Source organism: Polyodon spathula, chromosome 10, assembly GCF_017654505.1.
Source record: "Polyodon spathula isolate WHYD16114869_AA chromosome 10, ASM1765450v1, whole genome shotgun sequence".
Classification (NCBI taxonomy): domain Eukaryota; kingdom Metazoa; phylum Chordata; class Actinopteri; order Acipenseriformes; family Polyodontidae; genus Polyodon; species Polyodon spathula.
The window spans coordinates 24,431,684-24,456,601 of NC_054543.1; the positions used below are offsets into that span (position 1 = coordinate 24,431,684).

The 24,918-nt window shown below is 37.0% G+C and overlaps 1 protein-coding gene across 1 annotated transcript in view; it reads right to left on the minus strand.

The window, feature by feature from the left end:
- LOC121322013 (aryl hydrocarbon receptor-like) overlaps positions 1–24,918 on the minus strand; it is a 137,459-nt gene that overhangs the window by 85,230 nt on the left and 27,311 nt on the right. The window contains exon 2 of the mRNA XM_041261442.1: positions 19,781–19,968. Within this exon, the coding sequence (XP_041117376.1) occupies positions 19,781–19,968 (188 nt within the window). The remainder of the gene's footprint in view (positions 1–19,780; positions 19,969–24,918) is intronic.

Sequence of the window (24,918 nt, forward strand, 5' to 3'; positions counted from 1 at the left end):
ACACCACACAGAACGCCAGGAACAGCTCCTTGTGTCTTAGTAGGATGACTGTCATCAACTGTGCTCCAGGTTTCCCTGGCAGAGGGCTAAATCAGCACACATGCACGCACGCATACACACTCTCTCTCTCGGTACACCCCTGGGAAACACTGCCCCAGGAAACTGACAATGTTTCAAGGGAACTGTTCAAACAATTCCTGCCAAAAAAAACCCTCAAAACGAGAAAGCACTTCCTGTCCCTGCTGGTTATACCTGTTACAAAAAAAAAAATATATATATTTTTTTTTCAGTGTTAAATGGTGTGTTATGTACTGTAGATGTGCAAGTCATCTGACACCCGGGTTATATCTTTAAAGTGGCTTCCAAATGTTCCACTTTGTAAAAGTATTCTTTGTGCTACAGTAGATTTGTAGTCATAACAGCATATGAATGTTTTAAAATCCTCTCCTGTGGTTTATAATGGAGGCTGCTGTATAATTGTGATGAAACTTGTTTAGCACAAGTTATTGAATGTACAGTATTATAGTCTCAGTTTATATGCATGTGTCCCACTGTCTTCCTTTTTGTTATGTATGCATGTAACTGGAGAACGGCTTGTGCATTTGTGATGAAACTTGCTTAGGGTCTTCTCTCAGTCCGTCACATGTTATTTATAGTTCTGATTTTAAATGTCCAGCCATGGTGGGGGAAGAATGCCGCTGTCATGCTTCTTAGCCCGTGCAACACTATCGCTGGCTCACCTTAAACACTGCTAACTAAGCCATTCAAATCCACTGTATTACCTCTTACTGGCACTAACATCATTACATAAACAGCAGTGCTGTATACGGTACATTGGAAGACACTATAAATTGGCAAGGAAGCAGGAACATCGCTTCTTTATATGGCTTTGTTTTGTCATGTGTCTTAGAACGAGAGATGAATTAAATGGAAACCTTATTTCCAAATGTAAAACTCATTAAGTTATTGTGTAATCAGAGCACAGTATCCAATAACAACGAACCTCATGCCCACTGGGGCTCCACTAATGAAATGTTCACTCTGCTGTTGTTAACCCAGTGCTCCCTCCATATCAAACTGGATAAGTGGCAAGCACGTGAGGTATTTGTATCATGGTGAAGTAAATGTAAAAGGATACATGTAAAAATGTATGGATGACATACAGCCGGAAAAAAAATTCCCACAATCTGAAACTCCCAGTGCTAAATAATGTTAATACCAACTGGAAACAATTTTCAAGATGTATGGAAAATGTAAAGTGGGACATACGTGGAGGGAATAATAAAATACAGTAGCCCACCTCTTCACAGCCCAGTCCCACCATTAAAACTAACAAGACAGTATCCCAGTCTCTCACACAACCCTCCACACACAGCCTCCTGGTACCTGGATTCTATCTGATTGGTTTCATTGACATTTTATTGTGTCTCTTTATACACATCGTATTGTTTAATTAAAGAGTGCTGTCTCATTCACTGTTTGTGACACTAAAGAAAACATTTAAGATAATGAAACAAGGAGGCTTTCCTTTTCTAGCTGTTTTAGACTGAGGTCACAAGAAGCATCATGAGAGAATTCAGTTTAAAAAAAAAAAAAAACAGGCAACAGATGAGCAAACTTTAATAGCTTTGATACTGTTTACCTTTCTTTCTACTACACTTCACACCATGCTCGTATACCCCACCCTCAAACAAACAACACACATCCCTGCTTATCCTTACCTTAGTAACAGTAGGTAGTGCTAACAAGTATGTCAGTATCATACACCCCTGCCAAAGCAGTACATTCAAAAGCTATATCCATCACCTAGAATTGTAGGATTGAGACAAAAAATAAACTATATGAATATAATTCATATATTTTATTTCACGTAATCAAAGAAACTACAAAATTAACACAGATTCTCATGTGTTCTACATATTATAACTTGAAAAATTAGTATCTAAATTTCTATTTTAACTGTACAGAATACAGTTCCTTGTCACAGGGGCACTTTTTAATGTCACCTGCTTAAAATGGGACTCTGCTTACCTTTGGCACAACGCAGTTCGCTGAGTAACTTGAGTTTTAACTGATTGTCTCTCTGAAGAACTCAGACACTTTACCACCCTCAGTTTCCTGTAAATTAATCACCAGATGGTTTCATGAGCCATTTCAAAAGCCACTCCACACCGGACATTGGAGCCCCCCATTCTCCTGGATTCCATGAGGTCCTTCAAGCTTTAGCTCCATTTTACAAATAGTAGCTTTCCATGAGGGAGAGAAGCGCCTTTTCAGATGCACACACACTGCAAGATTTTTATTTTCATGAAATCTGCGTGGATGCTTGAACTGTGACCAACAACAGATTTTCATCTTGTTTAGTTCTCGTGTCAAGCCCCAGATTATATGGGCCTCCAATATGAAGAGTAAAGCCTGTCAGATCTTTGCATTCCCCAACTAGCAGAGGAGAGGTTAACTATGATCTCTTCACCCACCCAGTCAAAGAGGTTTTTTCTAAATTAGGGTATAGCAACAACAAGGTTTACTTTAAAAGTATAGTATATAAACACATATAAACACACTTAGTCTTTGGTTGTTTTTTCTTGTGATAGAACCCATTTTTCCATTGGTGTTTAATATGTTTTATCATATAGTAACTAAAACAGCAAATCTGATCAAAATTGGTAAAACCTCCGAAAAATCGTATCCATATATATATATATATATATATATATATATATATATATATATATATATATATATATATATATATATATATATATATATATATATATATATATATATAAACACACACACACACATACACAGTACTGTGCAAAAGTTTTAGGCAGGTGTGAAAAAATGCTGTAAAGTAAGAATGCTTTCAAAAATAGACATGTTAATAGCTTATATTTATCAATTAACAAAATGTTAAAGTGAGTGAACAGAAGAAAAATCTAAATCTAATCCATATTTGGTGTGACCACCCTTTGCCTTCAAAACAGCATCAATTATAGGTACACTTGCACAAAGTCAGGGAATTTGTAGGCATATAGTCAGGTGTATGATTAAACAATTATACCAAACAGGTGCTAATGATCATCAATTCAATATGTAGGTTGAAACACAATCATTAACTGAAACAGAAACAGCTGTGTAGGAGGAATAAAACTAGGTGAGGAACAGGGCCAAACTATCAACACCCAGGCTAACAAGGTGAGGTTGCTGATGACAGTTTACTTTCAAAAGTCATACACCATGGCAAGATTGAGCACAGCAACAAGACACAAGGTAGTTATACTGCATCAGCAAGGTCTCTCCCATTCAGAAATTTCAAGGCAGACAGGGATTTCCAGATGTGCTGTTCAAGCTCTTTTGAAGAAGCACAAAGAAACGGGCAACGTTGAGGGCCGTAGACGCAGTGGTCAGCCAAGGAAACTTACTGCAGCAGATGAAAGACACATCATGCTTATTTCCCTTCACAATCGGAAGATGTCCAGCAATGCCATCAGCTCAGAATTGGCAGAAAACAGTGGCACCCTGGTACACCCATCTACTGTCCGGAGAAGTCTGGTCAGAAGTGGCCTTCATGGAAGACTTGCGGCCAAAAAGCCATACTTCCGACGTGGAAACAAGGCCAAGCGACTCAACTATGCACGAAAACACAAGAACTGGGGTGCAGAAAAATGGCAGCCGGTGCTATGGACTGAATATCTGGCTGCAGCAGAAGGCAGTTTGTTCGCCGAAGGGCTGGAGAGCAGTACAAAAATCAGTGTCTGCAGGCAACAGTGAAGCATGATCGAGGTTCCTTGCAAGTTTGGGGCTGCATTTCTGCAAATGGAGTTGGGGATTTGGTCAGAATTAATGGTCTCCTCAACACTGAGAAGTACAGGCAGATACTTATCCATCATGCTATACCATCAGGGAGGCATCTGATTGGCCCTACATTTATTCTGCAGCAAGCATACAGCGAAAGTCATTAAGAACTATCTTCAGTGTAAAGAAGAACAAGGAGTCCTGGAAGTGATGGTATGGCCCCCACAGAGCCCTGATCTCAACATCGAGTCTGTCTGGGACTACATGAGGACAGAGAAGCAACTGAGGCTGCCTAAATCCACAGAAAAACTGTGGTTAGTTCTCCAAGATGTTTGGGCCAACCTATCTGCCAAGTTTCTTCAAAAACTGTGTGCAAGTATACCTAGAAGAACTGATGCTGTTTTGAAGGCAAAGGGTGGCCACATCAAATATGGATTTGATGTAGATTTTTCTTCTGTTCACTCACTTTGCATTTTGTTAATTGATAAATATAAACTATTAACACGTCTATTTTTGAAAGCATTCTTACTTCACAGCATTTTTTCACACCTGCCTGCAACTTTTGCACAGTACTGTATATATATATATATATATATATATATATATATATATATATATATATATTATATATATATATATAATATATACGTATATTTTAATATAAGATATGATAGTTTTTAAGAAGTCAATTTGCATGAAAAGTATTCTATACTCTCAAAAATTCTCCAGACAACTTAATTGATTGTCACGAAATGCTATAAAGCAAGGTTATTACTGTACAACCATTTTGCCTAACAGTGTTATGTTGCCTATAGTTGTACTTAATTACATGTTATGGATCTGCACAGCTGGCCTGCACTGTCTTGATTAATGACAGTATGAATTAGTTACTTTGGTTTTAAACAGATCGGGTTTCAGAATCAGAAAATCCCTGAAGGGACAGGAAATAAATACATCAAAAGAGAGTTGAACTTTAAGAGAGACGTTTTGGAGCCACAGAGAACAAATCTACTACCCCACAGATGTGTTTTTGTTACTGGAGCCTGTGATCTTGTAATAGTACTACTCCAGTCCTGCTCTTTTGTTCTTTAAAATGCTTTACATTGCATACTTCTTTTATTCTGCTGAATATCGCAGCTGTTTCTCTTATCAGCCCCTCCTTATCAAAACAATGTGTAATCAATCCAGATTGCTCCATCTCTTTCTGTTCTAGCCTTTTGCACTTTCCCTGAGATCCTTCCCGGTTTAGTCCAGACAATTGACCGAGGGCTGGGTTCTTCAGGCCAGGGGAACTCACTGAACTAGAAAGAAATGCTGGCCTTTCTGAAAACACAAACGGATATTCCTGTATTTAAATCACAACACACCTCTGCCACTCTGCTGTCCATTTAAAAGTTTTCCATGAACATTTCCATTGTCATTTTTGGTTATACATTATAGCCGAAGTGTTCTCTAAGATGGAGTTAGCCACCAGACACAATATGAAACAATCAATAAATAAATATATATATATTAATTGTCATGACGCATGTGCACCGACATATGAAATGAACTGAATAAGAAATATGCAAGTACATGTTATGTTAATAAACTACAATAATAAAGTAACAGACACATTTATGCTAATAAACTAACTGTCAAACTAAATTAAAACAGCACCCCTACACACATTACAAAAATGCAGCAACAATATACAAGACATGTACATTATTTAACAGAATGGTGACACAACTCACCAGATTAGGAAACACCAAATTGCTTGCAAAATATGATGGTGGTTCTGGACAGGTTGAATAAACCAATCTGTATGCCTCAAGATACTCTCGCAATGACAAGTTGCTTTTGAAAAGACTGAATTAACCATTTAAATTTAAGTTTGATGATGCTGAGTTATCAGGTTAACAGTACTGTATCCATTGTGAACCAATCGCTATCGGTGTCAAGAAGCTGTTCTTTTAAGTGAAGTTCCTGTTCCTTTAGCTAGAGCATTTACAATGGGAAAAATCATTTTCACCACAAGGGTGTTCTCTTAGGTGAAGTGTTCTCTTAGAAGGTGTTTCTACACGCGGAGACTACTGTATTATTAACTTATCCTAGTTTCCCATGGTTTGCTATGCATTTAATATGCTCTACAATACATCTCTGGATTTTACAATGCTTCCTTATGCTTTCGCTGACTTATTATACTTTGCTAAGCACCTGATAAGATTTTATAGAGGTAGGAGTGATTGGAACGCTGGGTTACTGTCTGTTGCAGTTTTACATTGCCACACTGTACTGTAACTGTAATACATGAAAATGAACTTTGCAGTGGGGCTTTCCCCCAAAAAAACCCTGAGCAGAACATAAATAGACCACAGCATTACCAGCAATGGCAACACAATGGATTTGAAACACTGTGGTCCTGATGCAGAACATACTGTCTTGTCAGGTACTTGCTTGGCACAGCAACTGATTAACAGTGTGTGTCAATTGTGATCTGCCACTGTCTGCATTGCATGTAAAGACCATTTAGGAAGGGTGAAATCTAGAGGTAATGCAAAACTAATTGTGATAATAGATTTGAAAAGTTGATACTGTTTTTTAGATTACCGTGGTACACAAACAGTACCTTTGAAAACCTCAAAAGTATATTTTTCAAGTGTAAGTGGAATTGTAAAGAAAACTAATAGGAAACTAGGTTTTGCACCTTACCTTGAAACACCATGGCAACAAACAATGACTAGAAACAGCAACACAAGGGTACTTCCTGTGAAAGGTCTCACATTTCACCTTTCTGTTGTTTTGTTTCTGTTGCTAGTTTTATTATTTGGCTGTCTTATTGTTCCAAGGTATTTTTTCACAGTATTTTTACCATGCTTTTCTTATGGTTATACTATGCATTTACCATAGTTTACCCTGGTTTGCCGTGTTTATTAATAGGCTTTACCATGTCTAGTTATTCTTTGCAATTACAACTGTGGTAAAGTGTTATAATGGCAGTTCGAGGAAATGCATTCCATTGACACACAATTTGGTTGTCTACATGATTTTGTGTGTACAGTCTGTTTGACAGAGAAGAAGGTGTGGAAAGCCTCTGCTCTTTGATGTGGCTAGTAAAGAATGTTTGAAAATGCACCATTAAAAGACATTTCTTCAAAGCCAAGTTAAATACACTCATAAAAAAAGGTAATACAAATTGTTTCCAATATTGCAAAAATGACCAAGAGTACGAAACACCTACCTCACACAGTCACACACAAACCCCTGTCCATTTAATTAAAATAATGTCAGAGATGGAAGGGTTGTGCCCCCAAACTAGGATGAGAACAGTCTGGGAGGGTAAAGGTGACATTCCTCAGAGAATGCTGTGTGTCTGGCCTTCACTTCAACCGATGGTCCAGGCTTATATTCAAACTAAACTCCACTTTGCTTTTCTTTTCTACTTCTGCTGCCACCAGGCTGTGTAATTGACTCCTCCTATATCTGGGCTAATGCTTGATTCACTGTATACAGAGAATGATGGTCACAATTTGTGAAATTACACAGATATAGTGCAAAACAAAGCAGGCCCGATGACAGGAGAAAAACAGCCATTAGGTTTACAAAACTAACAAACCTAACAGGAAGGTGTTTTTCTTCTTTCAGAAATCAAACTACTTTCTCTTAAAAGCTTTGAAAATGTAAAATGACATAGAAAGAATTTGAAAATAAGCAGAAATTGCATGAGCCGATATTGACATTGTGGACACAGTACCACTGGGAAGTGTGAATTGCTCTTGTTGTAGCTCTGCTTCACTTCGGGTCACTGAACTGAAAGGAATTGTATTAATCCACTCCCAGCCCTGCTAAGAAGGTCATTTCTGCAGCAGGTTTTTTTTTTTTTTTTTTTTTTTTTTTTTTTAATGCAATAAAAATGTTTCCAATGCCACTCATTATTGACCTAGACTGCCACCAGCTCTAAGAGAAGAGTTTTAAAAAAAACTCATGTGTCATTTCTGTATATTGGTGCATCATATTCATAGCTTGTACACTGTTTGTTTGTTTTTTTTTTATTATTTTGTTTAGAAATTTAGAGTGCTGATTATTTTACTCCTGATTTTCTTCCCAATTTAGAATGTCCAATTTTGTTCCCTCACTGCAGCAATTCCCCACATAGCTCTGGAGAAGTGAAGGTTCCCATGACCAAGCCAATTTTGTTACACCCAGCCACTTGGACTCCTTACACTGGTTACTTTTAAATAACAGGAAATATTTGTATTTGTATATAAATTTGTATAAGGGTCTATTTCTGCCTGTCTCAGCCATTCTTTATTATAAGAAAAAAAAAAAAATAGCAAATATATTAAATGATTACTTTTCACAAGTTTTTACAAAGGAAGATACTGACAACATGCCCCACATGTCATCCAGTTCCTATCCAGTTTTAAATAACTTTAGCATAACTGAGGCAGAAGTGTTAAAGGGACTAGGAGCTCTTAAAATAAACAAATCCCCTGGGCCGGATGAGATCCTCCCAGTAGTACTCAAAGAAATGAAAGAAGTAATTTACAAACCGCTAACCAAGATCATGCAGCAGTCTCTTGACACAGGGGTGGTACCGACAGACTGGAAAATTGCAAACGTAATACCGATCCACAAAAAGGGAAACAAAACTGAACCAGGTAACTACAGACCAGTAAGCCTGACTTCTATTATATGCAAACTTATGGAAACTATAATAAGATCCAAAATGGAAAATTACCTATATGTTAACAGGGTCCTGCGAGACAGTCAACATGGTTTTAGGAAAGGGAGATCGTGTCTAACTAACTTGATTTTTTTGAGGATGCAACATCGATAATGGATAATTGCAAAGCATATGACATGGTTTATTTAGATTTCCAGAAAGCTTTTAACAAAGTCCCGCACAAAAGATTAATTCTCAAACTGAACACAGTTGGAATTCAAGGAAACACATGTACATGGATTAGGGAGTGGATAACATGTAGAAAACAGAAAGTACTGTAACCAGTGGTGTACCACTGGGATCAGTATTAGGTCCTCTGCTATTCCTAATCTACATTAATGATTTAGATTCTGGTATAGTAAGCAAACAAAAACGACACAAAAGTAGGCGGAGTGGCAAACACTGTTGTAGCAGCAAAGGTCATTCAAAATGATCTAGACAAGATTCAGAACTGGGCAGACACATGGCAAATGACATTTAATAGAGAAAAGTGTAAGGTACTGCACGCAGGAAATAAAAATGTACATTATAAATATCATATGGGAGATACTGAAATTGGAGAAGGAATCTATGAAAAAGACCTAGGAGTTTTTGTTGACTCAGAAATGTCTTCATCTAGACAATGTGGGGAAGCTATAAAAAAGGCTAACAAGATGCTCGGATACATTGTGAAAAGTGTTGAATTTAAATCGAGGGAAGTAATGTTAAAACTGTACAATGCACTAGTAAGACCTCATCTTGAATATTGTGTGCAGTTCTGGTCACCTCGCTATAAAAAAAGATATTGCTGCTCTAGAAAGAGTGCAAAGAAGAGCGACCAGAATTATTCCGGGCTTAAAAAGCATGTCATATGCAGACAGGCTAAAAGAATTGAATCTGTTCAGTCTTGAACAAAGAAGACTACGTGGCGACCTAATTCAAGCATTCAAAATTCTAAAAGGTATTGACAGTGTCGACCCAAGGGACTTTTTCAGCCTGAAAAAAGAAACAAGGACCAGGGGTCACAAATGGAGATTAGACAAAGGGGCATTCAGAACAGAAAATAGGAGGCACTTTTTTACACAGAGAATCGTGAGGGTCTGGAATCAATTCCCCAGTAATGTTGTTGAAGCTGACACCCTGGGATCCTTCGAGAAGCTGCTTGATGAGATTCTGGGATCAATAAGCTACTAACAACCAAACGAGCAAGATGGGCCGAATGGCCTCCTCTTGTTTGTAAACTTTCTTATGTTCTTATGTTACATCAAAATACAATATAGAGCAATACAATATATTATAGAGCCGAGCAGGAAAGCACTCATGGTATATTCTGGCACTATTCCTGGCTGTAGCCATGGGCACTACATTTAAAAATGTGTGTAGCGTTTCAGACATGTTCCGACACACATCAGGTCCGAATCAAAGGCCAGTAAACTTGCATCATTGACAGTAAGACTCTAAACTGTGACATTCCTCATGAGTCTGGAAGCAAGCAGCCACCATGTTCCAGTCTACTGCCAACAGCGCCCACATCTAGTGCCTCCATACCCTGGAGACAGTGAACAAAACATGCCTACATGAGGAAGCCAGAGATAGGAGGACCACTGATCAGGCTACTGATATAGGGCTTTGAATGAGACAGACACAGAGAGGAAGAGAGACATCGAGAGAGGCCAATGGCAACGAGAGTTAAAAAAAAAAAAAATATTGTTTTTACATATTTCAATGACTTCATTTGAAATAAAATTACATTAATTTGAATTCCTGCTTAAATTTCTTGTATCCATACATTTGGTAAAACAATTATGGGTTGTGATGCATAACTGTCTTCTGAAACTCCAGGGTCTGACAATGAATAACAAACATGGCCTGGTAATGATTTAGCAAATGAAGGCCAAATCAGGGTTGGATCATGGATTAGTAAAGGGAAATTATGTGATTAAAACAGGATAAAACTAGTGCAGGCACAGTCGGAGTGTCCTCATAAGAGTACAGCCAAATGCAATCCAAAATGTCTGTAAATGTAAAAAGCTGGCAATAAATGTTAAAAGCTTACTGAAGATTTGTCCAAAATCAAGGCAGTTATTGCGTTCACCATGGTGTGGATTTTAAATTGAGTTAAAATGACCTACATTTACAAAACCTCATTAGTAATTTTAAAATAATTTAAAAAGTTATCTATAAAGTTGAGTATAAATTAAACCTGAAACGAAAATATAACAAGCATTTGGCTTCATCTTAAAAACCATAAACATGTTTTTGCTTTCCTTGTTTGCATTTAGCTCTGCTTGGTTTAGTGCTTGTTAATGTATCCATTCATTACATGAAAGGCCCTTTTCTTGTTTTTTTTCTTTCCAAGCTGGTTGTGTGGTGTAGGATTTTTTACTTGTATCTTGTGGTGATGTGGTCTCATGGATAATACTAGAGACTTCTTCTGAGTTGTCAGGCCATTGACAAAGTATAGATTTTTTTGTAAAGCATGCACATGTTTTTATAATACTGAAGTTTATTGCAGTAATACTATAAATAAATAAATACATTTAAAAAACTTGTGTTGGTTGGATGTAAGAAAAGCACACATCCTAGCCTAGTAAACGGGCCTTGTGACAACCGCATGTGATGCCAAAAACCAATAATAAAACTACAATTCCTCTTAAGTAATGTCTTTTTCATGACACAATAAAATGCACTTTATTCACTGTTTGAAAACTGGAGCTATTTGGCTTTAAATGTCATACAATATACTACAGTACAAAATACCTAAGGTCCAAATGAAATCATTCGTATGACATATCATCATCAGCTGGAAAGGTTGTCCATTGACTTTAAATTCAATTGTTAAACTAGAATATTACCTGGGATGATACATGCTCATATTTAGGTTGAGCTGCCTTTCCAAACCAAAAAATGCAAGGATTATGTTAGGATAAAGCAAGATATAAAAAGCTTTAAAATGCAAATTTAAAGCAAGTGCTATGCAACAATGATAAGAAAGGATTTCACAGACATTTGTATTCAGTTTACACATCATGGGTCATACATCTGTGGAACATGTTTCTCAACTATGTCTTGTTCAAATTTCTTTTAGGAGCATCAAAGTGTACCTGGAACATGCTCCCTCCTGCAACAATGCTGCTTTTTTTCTGTTGCAGGAGAGCGTATGGTCTGGATACACAAAGAGCAATCCTTACAAAAGAAATGTCTTAAAAATATCCACTGAATTCTGGAGGCAAGTTCCAGCTTACTGACAACAACACAAACAGAAAAAGAAAAGTGATTTTAACGCTTTCTTCAGTTCCAGCAATGCCTTTCATTTCAAAGCAGGTCCAGATCTCTGTCTAAACAATGTTTTCAAGGTAGAATTAGGAGTGACAGCTTTATGGCATGCTATTCATAATAGATCATTAAGATGAGTTGTTAAGTCATAGCAATTTTCGTCTATGAAGGTCTATTTTTAACGAATTGATAGAAAGGTTAACGATTGCCTCGTTAGCATAAAGTTTTCATCGGTCCTGAGCGTCAACCTGCTATTCATAAGACTGAACGAACGCAAAATGCTCTGGATAACTAGAAGTTATTGAACGCTTTCTACAGTCAAATTTAAACTAACGACAGCCTCGGCAAACTATTTTTTTACTAGACTACACTTGCTCTGTTATACAGTTTGATATACATGTGATTAACACTATTTGAAAAAAAAAAAACTGTAGCTTTATATGAAGGAAAATATTTAATATAAATATATACTCACACAATAACACATTATCTGTCATAATCATTTTGAAACAGCGCCGTGAAGCGGAGAGCAAGTGAGAGACTGAGAATAGAGTTATTTTGTTATTATTTCTTTGCCGTGATCCGCGGCTGACAGCGGTTCTTTTCTTTTTATTTCTTTTACCTGTGTTCATAATAAACAGTTTGGATGAATATTGCCTGTGTGAACCTGTTCATTTTCATGGAGTGTTGCAATATACCAGTGCTGTTGATGTAGTCGATAGGAAATTTGGACTTTCTTGGTATTGCAAAAAAAAAAAACAATAGTTCATTTGTAAGATTAATATTTAAAGTTTTCAAAATTATTATTATTATTATTACAGTATTATTCAAATGTCCTCCTACAGTGTTTTTTGTTTTTTTTTTTTTTTTTTTTTTTTTGTTCCTGCAGTTAAGAATGGCAATCTTGTGCATTCCCTGAATTTTTGGCAGGCATGATCGGAATCAGGTTTTGCAAACTGTCTGTGACTGACAGCTGCACACTCAGGTTTCGGCAGTACTGTTGGTGGATTCCTTTTTTTCTTTTTGCAACAGCTACCAACATCACCCAGGGAACATTAATAATGCTGATGAAGGTGGATTTTCATTCTTGAATGACTGTATACCCATTCATAAAGTGCTTTGTGACAGTCGCCCGTTTGCTCAGATCATTTTATGAATAGCAATATAGACGACATTTGTTAGTTTTAAACATAATTTGTTTTATTACGAGTCGGCAAGTATTTTTATGAATAGGGCCCGTAACGTCAAATCTGAGACCACCAGGCCCAAATATTTAAACAATTGATACAATACGGTATTTATTTGGTAACAACTGCTGTTTGACATACAGTAATGGGTTGCCATGGAAACCTTATAAGTGAACCATGGTATCCTTATTCAGTCTAGCTAGCCTGCTCGTTAACCTAAAACCAAATAATATCAGTTTCTAATGCTGGTAAATGCTTATGTATCAACCTCTGGTGTTTACAAGTCTCTCAACAACACCTCCCCCACTGTGATAGACTAGCAGAAATTGATTATTAAAACATGATATGGCAGGTTTGTGCTGCTGTGAAAGACCTTGTAGAGTTCTATGACGAAGTTTATGCTACATTTTTCCAACCTGTTTTCTGCAGAGTTCATCTTCAACCGAATACAACTGTGCACACAAACACTGTAGCGCTATCTTAAATACCCCTTTGGAATGTTGTGGCTCCTTACCCTGTGTTCAAACTGAAATGTTCACATTGAAACTGGTCAATGCTTGGGGAAATAAAACATTTACCGAGTACAAAGTTGTCATTATTTATTTTGTAAAATGAAAGCTGCTACAGAACTAGGAATGCTTACTTAAGCACTAATGTCTAATGCAACGGTCATTACCGGCTAGAAAATTGACTGTGAGGAAAGCTAGGTGTCTCGATCCAATTGAGGGCTTTAATGAAAGACAAGGTCAGTTATTCACTGGAAATAGCCACTGTGGAGGGTATTAATGCTATTACAAACCAATGTGTTTTATGTATGAAGACATTTTGAAAAAATGTTTTTAGGTTATTTTTTAGACTGGATTGCATACTCTTATGTATATATATGAGGGCCTCTACCTGTAGGATAATGACCACTCTACTGGGAACCAGGCTGAGTGAGATCTGATCTGTGAGGTTTAGTGATGCAATCGGCACCCTTATTTCGTATTCGATTAATGTATAGGCATTTATCAACGATAATCGATGCATTGACGTTTTCTGTTTTGTTCTTTTTAACAGAAGATCCAATAACTAAAAACACTGTTGTGCATAATTGTTCAACAAAAAGGCAGAACTTGCATTCAAATGAGAACATTTATTAAAAAAGAAATACAAAGGACTTGAGTTTTTAACAACTGGAAAGTATACGCATGCGTCTGCATCTGATGTCCCTTTAACCATCGCGGTTATACTCATATCTTAAACCGCCCCATTATGACGGTTTTAACAACATAAACATTAAAATGAAAGACTATTGGATACAACTCAAAAGTTTTATTCAAGCGCATCATATCAAACATCTGCACAGCCGAAACGCAGTGTTTAAATTAGCAATTAAACATAAAAGGGTTTATTTTACAACTTACCATTATAAAGCAGTACCTCAAAAAATGAAAAACTATAATAAAATAAACATTTCAAAAGAAACTAGTGTGTAATTAGGTATATATACAAACTGTAAACAAAAATGTATTTTGTAATTTCAAATGAAAGTAACATGTTTTCGCTGCCTGTGTCACTGTAGCACTGAATCCAGGTTGAGCTGCTGCAGCCTGCTGCTTTGCAATTTTTTGATAGAAATGTTTCTGATGAAGTGCTGTGGCTAGATTCAAGATGAAATCTCTCCTCCTGATATTTTCTCTGGTGCATTCTTTATACAAAACAAAGGAATTGGTGGCTGGCAGGTCCAGTAGAGATAACAACAGGCTTGTATATTTAAAATATAATATTGCAGGTTTTATTCAGAATAAAAACATGTATTGTTACACACCAGTTTCTTTTGAAATGTTTGTTTTATTATAGTTTTTCATTTTTATGTACTGCTTAATATATGGTAAGTTACAAAATAACCCCTTTTATGTTTAATTGTTCATTTAAATACGGTGTTTCGGCTGTGCAGATGTTTGATATGATGTGCTTGAATAAAACTTTTGAATTGTATCTGATAATTTGTCTTTTATTTTAATACTGATGTTTAAAATGTAACTGTCATAATGACTGCCTGTGGCAGTTTTATGAGTATAACCGCAGCGGTTCTAGTGTTAACATTGTAATAATAACAGAGAATACTATATTTTAATAGAAGTAATTTCTATCTGAACTATCAGTGTTCATTACTGTTAACATTTTATGTCCAAAAGGGAAGCAAAACATTTGAATTAATCTCACAAATCCTGACTAATTTAACTATCGGACTAAATTCAGCTTCTTTTTATATAATATTGCCATACATCCAAAAACAACATGCTTTGAAACAAAAGCTGAATGGGTAGTTAATAAATTAAAAAAAAAAAAAAAATGTTTTACCATAACTTTTAAATCAAGAAAACGTGAATACAATAGGCATACTTCTGATTTGGTTTGTCCAACGTGAATGTAGAGGCCTAAAGTAGCGTGTAGAGTAATCTAGCGTACCGGCACTAACATAAGCGCACTCTCACACACTCAAGGTTTTAATATAAACCAACAACAGTAGACTTCAAACTGGGTTCTAATTTGATACATCAATCCACTAATATGTAATCAAAGCTCGGGAAATTTAAGGACAGATAATCAATAATCCTGGCTTAGTGTTTAATGGGTTAAGTCTTGGCCAGACTGACAATTATTATTTTGGGTTTGTGCTTCACACAAAATGAATTAGCAGTTTTTGCTTCCTGACCCATTTTTAAATACTTGCTCTGTGCAGGTGCGAGCTGTGTGATATTTTAACCCAATAGCAGTAATTATCTTTGGTTTATGATGAACTAATCTGAATTCTAAACCCTAATGGTTTCAATTTTCATTTAAAAAATAATAATAAAAAAAAACTGTTAGGATGACCAGTGGCCTGTCCCCATGTGACCAGTGTTGTGCCAAGAAGCAATCTGACATATTCTGTAACAGTGAATTATTGATGTATTGTCTGCTACTCTGAGCTCTCAATCTGCATTCAAACATTTATTCAAAATGAATGTTAAAGCATTCTTTCAAAATTGAAATGAATATTTAAATATTTTTTATTTTTGAATTACCTGGAAAACAGAACTATATCGTACCGTATTACAGCAAACAAAAATCTCAAAAAAACAGTACCCCATCAAATGTGTTACTAGAGACTGGGCAGGAAAACTCTTCTGTGTCTTATTTATTTCAGACATCACTGATGCATTGCTTTCATTGCATGATACATTTTTGAAATAATCATTTATACATTCTGTAATTTGAACACACTCGCTGAACACAAAACTGGCCCACTTAGCTTTTAAGAAAGCTTGCGAGCTCCACTTCCTGTATTAAATCTTCTTCCCCATCTCACGTAGAGCTTGCTGACCTCTACTCCAGACAACACTGCAGTGTTTATCTCTCTGCTCTCTCATTTGTTCCCTTCCATCTGGGGAGGAAACTGAGGGGGCAAAGTTTCCCAGACACACTTCCTGCTGTCTAATTAAAGAAGCCCCTTGTATTCCTGTCCCGTCATCACATAGACCCAAACTCAAACAGGAGACAACTGGATTCAGAGAAACAAGAGCAGAGGTCTGAATAACGCTTCACATACAGTAAATACACCCTCTGGGCTTCAGAGAACAACTGGGTTAGTTTTTACTTTAGAATACATTACATTTTATCCAGAACAAAACTATAGATATTAAATGTTTCATACAAATTATATGGTTCATAACTACATTTGTATAAGAGATTTTTTTGTGTTTGTTTTTTTTTTTTACCTGAAACGTTATTGTTTGTACAAAAAAAAAAAAAAGTCTAAAATACATTGGAGACACAGAGGTCCTTAAATGCCTGTTAATGACCTACAGGGGTGTTATATGTCTGAAGCCTTTAGGTTTTTATTTTATTTTTTTAAAAACTATTAAACAAACACAAAAATGGATTATATATTTAAATATAATGTTAACTACTGTCTTACAACTAGTGTCTTGAAAAAGTACTTCACTGTGACCTACAGTACATCGACAGTATGTAGAATCTCACTACAAAAGGCCACTGTAGTTTAATCAAAAGTAGACAAATGGTTCAAGATATTGCCTTCAGTCAATTAAATGAAATAATCTTGATGAATGACTTTGTGCAGCAAAAGTCCATTTGATGTTTAGTCCAAACTCATCCATAAAAACACTCAATCATCAGCTACTTACATTTGTCTTATTGTATCAGTGAAAGATATATATTATTATATATACTATATATATATATATATCGATATATATATATTATATATATAACACTTTTGTTTGACTTATTTACACGTTAAACTTTTGTGAAATTCAGGGGTTGTAAACCAGGGCTTCGCTATTTCCTAATTTCACCATCTCCCTATTTAAACCCAGTCACAGCTCAGTTCTTTCTCTTGCATTAGCTTTTTTCCTCCTCCTCCTCACTTTTTTCATATACCGCGTGCCTCTGTGTCGGTCCCCTCTGGGGGTATAATGAGTCTCACTTCCCTGTAACTCCACAGGTTCTTCGTGTGGTCAGAGGGGATCACCGGCCACACTATTCTTTCACAGCTCATGTGCATTATCTTGCCTAATGAAAGAATGCTCTGTCTTACTTTCTCCTTTATTCTCCTTAGATGTGGCCCTCATACCCTTTGTGCTCAAGTCCCATAACTCAGAAGACTCTATGTTTCATGGGCCTGGAGGCTTTTTTTTTTTTTCACAGTTTATGAACCAGTTTATTTCAATCACAAGTACTGTATTCTTTTATTCAATATTTATCCAAGCTTTCATAAAACAAGCTTTAATTTCACACTGTTCATCACCATCTCTTGCATTAAATCAGTCCTAAGAAAACTACAGTCCCAGCCTAGATGTACAGACAAACATCGCTCTAAACACCCAGAATCCGACATATCTACATACGACTGTCTACCTTATATCCCCTTCACAGGGGAATTCATCACCAGCGGGGGATAATTATCAGGGAACACCTATGGAATACATATTTCTAATATGAAGCTTTTAGCTGTTTAAAAACTAATTTTAGTTTTGTGTCGGACCAGGTCTGACAATACAATTTTCTCTTTCCAGACGACGTCGGACACTCAAAAAGATATAAAGCACGGGTCTCTAATCGTTTTTTCTCCAGATAAAGCTGAGAAAATCTTTCAATGGCTGATAGGTGCCAAATGAAGCCAAAAAAAAGGCTGTATCTGATAGCCCCAGCACTACAGAGATAACATGGACAAAAACAAAGCAGATAGCTACTTCCGCATCCAGTGCTCAGAGAATATAACAGACATTTGCAGAGCTTTTTGAGATGTTACAGTAATAAAACAATGACTTGGATGGCATTATTGAGGAGTTTAGTGATAAAACGTGTGATCAGGAGAAGGATTTATCATTATATGCACGTTTCAAAGAGTGTAAGATAGCAGGGAGAGGGTCAGATGCTAAAAAAAAAAACATGTGCGTGTGCATGTTTCAGGTTTAATTGTTTAATTTTATTATTTGTTAATTGTTTAATTATCACCTGCACCTGGGAATTATTGTAAATTTAGTGCCAGGTGTGGGGTTTAAAAAGTGTGCAGTCAGTCTGCTCGAGGCGTCTGCAGTGTGAAGAGCCCAGTTGTAGTGTGTGCAACTGTAGAGGTAGAGTGAAACCTTTTCGTGTGTATACTGTGTTTTTTTTTTTTTTTTTTTTTTATGACGGGGAAACAGCTTAGCTCTCCTGAGTTAGGGAGGGCTGTTCTTGTGTTTAGTTAGTGCTCCGAAGGAGCTATGTGTTTGTTTTGTTTACTTCATTTTTGTTTATTTATTTTGTGTGTTTATGAAAAATAGCGCGACAGCGCTGCAAAAAATCAAGTCTCTGTGTCCTGGGTCTGCTTTAAAAGGCGTAACAAACTGCAGAGGGGTGCAGTTCATTTACAAGAGGTATGTGAAAAATACAGTGAACAAGGGGTGGGGTTTGGCTAGAGATGTAGTACTGATGTCCTTTTAAACCTGTTTTTCTCGGAAAAAAAAAAAATTAAGCAGCACGTGTGACAAGCGCTGAATAAAAGGACTGCAAAGGGTTAAACTATAAACGGACTCAAAGGCTTTAAGAAAAAAAAAGTTTGTGTCTCTTTGTTCTAGACTCTGCTAAAACCCTGCATTTACCCACCTTCAGACAGCAACCTTGACTAACACAGACCTTATAAATCCTTTTTTGAGGCACCATGAAACCTGAAAGCACCACAACATGGCCTCCTGAAATCCTCAAACATACAAGAAAACAATACTGCCCTTTACTGAAACTTGAGGCCCTCCAACAGAAATGCTTATCAACAGATAACAAACAAAAAGAGTCTGTCACCCACCTTTGTGCTCAAAAACATGAGACACCTATTAACTTCTCTACCAGCCTGATAGAGATAAGTCAGAAGTGCTGAAACATAGATGATGTCAGTACTTCTGTTTACCAGCAATTTCTATGAGGGTACAGCTGGGTAAAAGCCAGTGCTTTCAAAACACATTTTCATAATCAGCATAATAGCACTGTAACAAAGACCCTTGTCCATTTTATTTTCCAGACCCTTCAATTTCGATCCACTGCGAATATATAAAACTATATACTATATAAAAAAAATAATTCAGCACAATAAATATTCAAGACTAATTAAATTCTAGATTGTACCATGATATATTTCTGCCACAATGCCACAAGCGAGCATCTTAACCACTATGCAAAGAAGGCAAGCTTGTCTGCATTCATGGCTATAGAGCTTTTAACTTTATCTCACCTAACCGACAGGAGGCAGAATCTAACAGCAGTGCATCACACAGCACCGCCCGTGACACAGACTCAGGGTGCTTACCATTAAAGTAGCTCTTGACTTTGAGATAGCCCACGCTGAGCCGCAGTACAGAGAGCTTGTCGAGGCGGGCGCACACATCCTCCGAGAATGGTAGCAGGCTGGTCAGCTTGTCCAGCTCGGAGTTCAGCCTGTCCCGATGTCGCTTTGACGGGTTCGATTTGATTCCATCTGTGGGGGGGGGCTTTGGCCTACAGGAGAAATAAATAAACATTATTCATTAATGCAGGTATTTGAGACATTATAATAATCTTAAAACATTTTAATCCATATCATCAAAATCACAGATTCTAAGCTAAAGACACAAGCCAAAGTTTCTACCTGACATACTGTAGGGCAAGATTCACAAAACTGCAATCACTGTTTTAAGGAATTTTTTTTTAACATTCAGTGCTTTGGAAAATGACAATAAACGTATAACCTTCTCTGTTGAAAAAAAAAGGTTCAGTGAACTGCAAACTTAATTTAATCAAATGGGCTTTAAAAAAACAGTTCTTAAAAAAAAAACATTCCTTAAAACAGCCCTTAAAGTTATGTCAATGGTTTTGTTCACTATCTTCTTTTATTATTTCTAAATACAGTATCTTTGGGTTGTGTGCACACACAAGTAAATGGACTGACCCTCACAAAACTTGACTAATGAATTAGTTATACAAATGGAATCTCTGACAAGGATTTTGTAATATATAAACATTGCACCTCCCAGCTTAAAACAGTCCCAATGGGTAAGATGGCAAATCTGTCAGAGGGCTCAAGCTTGTAGGCACTCAGCTGGCAGGTGACACTGACATAGGTTTTTGACATTATATATAACTATATATATATATATATATATAATATATATTATTATATATAGATATTATATATAATATATATAAAAGTTCACACCACAGGAAGATTACATTTCAAGTGTGGTGTCCTTCTAATTAGTGTGTTGTGTAGTGTGGACTTTAGCAACCAGGTTAGCAACACAAACCAATATGACAGACCATAAGGGGCTACACACCTTTAGCCCAGAACATCACTGCCAACAGCAAAACAAAGAAACCACATCCTTCCCCTTTTTGGGTGTTTCCCCAAATACTGATGAAGCATATTAAACTTCGTCATCAATGTCACCAAAAAACAGAGAAGGGGACTCCCGAGTGGCTCATCCAGTAAAGGTACTCCGTGCGGAGTACAGGATGCGCTCTATAGCCCGGACGTTGCCCGTTCGAGTCCAGGCTATTCCATTGCCAAATGTGGCTGGGCGTTCCTAGGGGGAGCTGCACAATTGGCCTCAAGGTTTAGGTTGGCCAGGGTGTCCTTGGCTCACCGCGCGGCAGCGACCCCTATATTCTGGCCGGACACACGCGGGCTTGCCTGTAAGCTGCCTGGAGCTGCATTGTCCTCCAACGCTGTAGCTCCAAGGTGGCTGCATGGTGAGTCTGCAATGTGAAAAGAAGCATTTGGGAGACTGCACATGCTTCGGAGGACAACGTGTGTTCGTTTTTGCCACTCCTGTGTCAGCGCAGGGGTGGTAGCGGTGAGCCGAGCTTAAAAAAATTGGATATTTTAAATTGGGAGAAAATAAAAATAATAAAAATAACATTCTATAAACGGGTGATATTATTTTATATTACTGCGCTATCTATATAAAAAAAGGTTTATTCCTAAGTAAATATATATATATATATATATATATATATATATATATATATATATATTTATATATATATATATTATTTTTTATTATATATATATAATATATTTTTTTTTTACATTCTATACATCAGTCACTGAACACTTAATTCAAACTTCCACTATAAAGCTCTCTCACTGCAATTGCTGGTCCATTTGGTTTATATGATCATCATATTTCTCTACAATGTACATGTTACAGTAATAGTAATAAAATTAGGCGTTTGTTTTTGTTATTATTTGGTGTGCCCAATTATTTTACCCCCGATTTCCTCCCAATCTGGAATGTCCCATCATTTTTTCCCCTCACAGCAGCAATTCCCCACAGCTTGAGAACTGAAAGTTCAGTGGTCGTCCTCTGATCCCACGACCGAGCCAGCTTCCTCTTCTACATGCAGAAACTTGAGTGCAGATCTTAGTGAGGGTTCGCTGCAGCGTGATGATGAGAAACAGTCCCTGACGGTTTTGCCTACATAACCGACGGAAGCGCCAGAGCCAATGTGATGTTCCCTTCGGAATTCCCACCGAAGATTGGCGACAGCCAGGATGCGATCCTGCACACCATGCGTCTGTGCTTTTACCAGGTGAGTCACTCAGGGACCCCTGGTCGTATTTTCAAAGTGCATATTTGGGTGTTTATTTCAACTCACACGCTTACCTTTATTAATCTCTCTGACATTACAATTTTCCCTTTCCAGTCCGATGTTGGACCCTGTCCGACGTCATCAAAAAGAATGAAAAAGCCAAGAAAATACAGTGAACAAGGGGTGGGGCTTGGCTGGAGATGCAGTACTGAGTGTCCTTGCTATGCAGTGCCTTTTAAACTTGTTTTACTCTGAAATTTTTTTTTAAAACAGCACGTGTAAAATAAACAGCGTGTGTGAAAATAAATTGGAACTGACGCGTATGACAAACGTGAATAAATGGACCGCTAAGGGTTAAACGTATTTGTCTATGTGGTATATTTGTTGAACCTTCAATCACGTGCTAACCATCTATTTACAGACACTGCCCTCTCTCCCGAGTCCTTGCACAGCAACAGGATTATACTGTAGTTGTTGCGATTGCCACAGAAGACTGGGAGTCCCGACTTTTATTTGTTGTAGTAATCGTTCTCACTTTGTAAAAGCTGAAACAAAAGAGGGTGCTTTTGAACAGATCTCTTTTATTAGAGTACTGCTGATTCACTGCATGAGTGCCTCATTAGATCTCTCAGTTCAGAAGAGCTAATCTATTTAATCTGCCTTGAACCACCCTGACTGTATAATTACACCCATGACGACTCCCTCACCTATACCTGTGGCTTCAGCAGAGAGACATTCTTCCTGCCAGTGTTATGGTTGTCAATAGTGGTATGAAATAGAAGCAGAACATGTACTAATTGGACAAGGTAAAAACAGTTGAATAGGTTGAATATGGATAAACCATTTGTTTTATAACGCGTTGTTGTTTGTTATGAACTGTTTGGAATGTTTATTAATGTTCTAATATGTAATTCAGTCGAATCTTTAAATACCTTATAGCAGCCTACTTACATGTAAATCCTCCATGTCAAGCTTCTATTTCCCAAAGTAGTTGTATGACTGCTAAATGTGGATGACCCCTCATAAAAGTTGCAGATTGTAAAAGCATAGCAAAGTACGCCTTGGTACTGTTATAAGGGATACACTTGTGTTAGGGATAAACTTATTAGGGATGTTAAGTGCTATATTTACAAAGGAGATATTATCAAGAGCTTGTCCCAATTGACACATTATATTCTGGTAAGGAGTGATGTTAAGTGGGTTTCCCTGTATTGATGACGATAAAAGAATATAATAAATTATACATGCGATTACAAGAAACTAAAAATGATTATGACATTGTGAAAGAACATTATACAAATAAAACTTAGTCAAACTATTACTAAAGGCATACGTGGAAGGGTGGAAGCCCTGATGGTGTAAATAGGGCTAAGTTGGTCAATGATGGGTTAAATCTGTCCCTGCCAACAATCACACGTGGCCACTCCATAATTACGTAACTGAGTGCTAATTGGAGAATGACCACAAATATATAAAGCCCCTTTCACACACAAATGCCGCTACTGAGCCGTCCCAGAGACGTTTAAAAAAATCAATTCACACAGCACCCAATTGTGCAATCCATGCCACTATAACACCATCATAACCATTTATGTACAACTTTCAAGCCTGCCAGTCAACAGATCATTTTCATGCCAACAATGATTCTCCCATAAATTACAGCATCACGCACCGTCCCTTCTATTTGTGAATTCACCTCCTCGTCAGACTGTAAAGTGAACAATTCCTTAACTTATTCCAGACTCCAATTACATACGCCATCTACGTAACATCCTACTAGCTACTGTACTGTAGCCTAACTGTGGTTTTATTCAGAAACACTGTACAAAAAAGTGTAACAGGAACAATTTTAAACTGTAGCCCACTGTTACTACAGTACTAATTTCCCTAACCAAAGATCCAAGTTGAACACCAAAAAACTACAATACTGTACAAAGAGCATTTCTCGATGTAGCTGAAGCTGAATAGTTTTGCTCTAAAATAATAAAGTCTACAACAGAAAAAGTGCCTGTATCCTGAACCGTAACGTTTCTTGCAGTCGCTTGTTAACATTACATTAGCTAGCTAACTACTTCAGTGCATAAAGTAATCTAACGTTATTTGGACGGTACCTTCACGTCTTGATATCACAGTCTTTGAACATCTTCCCCTGTGGAAAGTGATAGGAGACGACAAAATAATAATTTAAGAAAAGTAGAAGTGCTTTTCTTAGGAAGTTTCATGTTATTTTCCTTCAGCAGGGGAAATCTACTGTGCACTATAGGCGCCATTGTTTTTTTTAATGACTGTAACAACTTAATAAAATTGGCTTGAGAAGGTCCAGATTTGATCAAAAACATGTAAAAAATGTATGTTAGGGATTTTTTTATGAACTGCTGTGTATTATTAGTTTCCAACAGATTTCAGAAAATCTTTTCAGAAAATGTAAAAATAAACTAGATGGTCAGAAAGGAGTTGGGGGTTGAGGGTGGGCTTTGGGGGGCCGCACCAAACATCCTCACGGGCCGCACTTTGGGAACCCCTGCTCTATAACAATCAACACAATAAAAAGCATGAGTTTAACATGGAAATACTTTTCAACATCACAGATGAAATGTACTGTGACTGTCAGTCCAGGCAACCCATATAAAAATGTAATACAGTAAATCTGAACAGCAATCTTGCAGGTTTCCTAATGTTTTTCCCATTGCTATGCTATACATTTATGGTTTGCCATGTTTTTAATATACTTTGCCATACCTCTCTGCGTTTAACAATGCCTTTTCTGCTTTCCCATGCTTTCAGTATGCTTTATTATACTTTCCTACAGTAACCTTATATGGGAAGCTGCTGTCTAGATCGGTTTACTTATCCTATATTCTATAATGTACTGTTGTT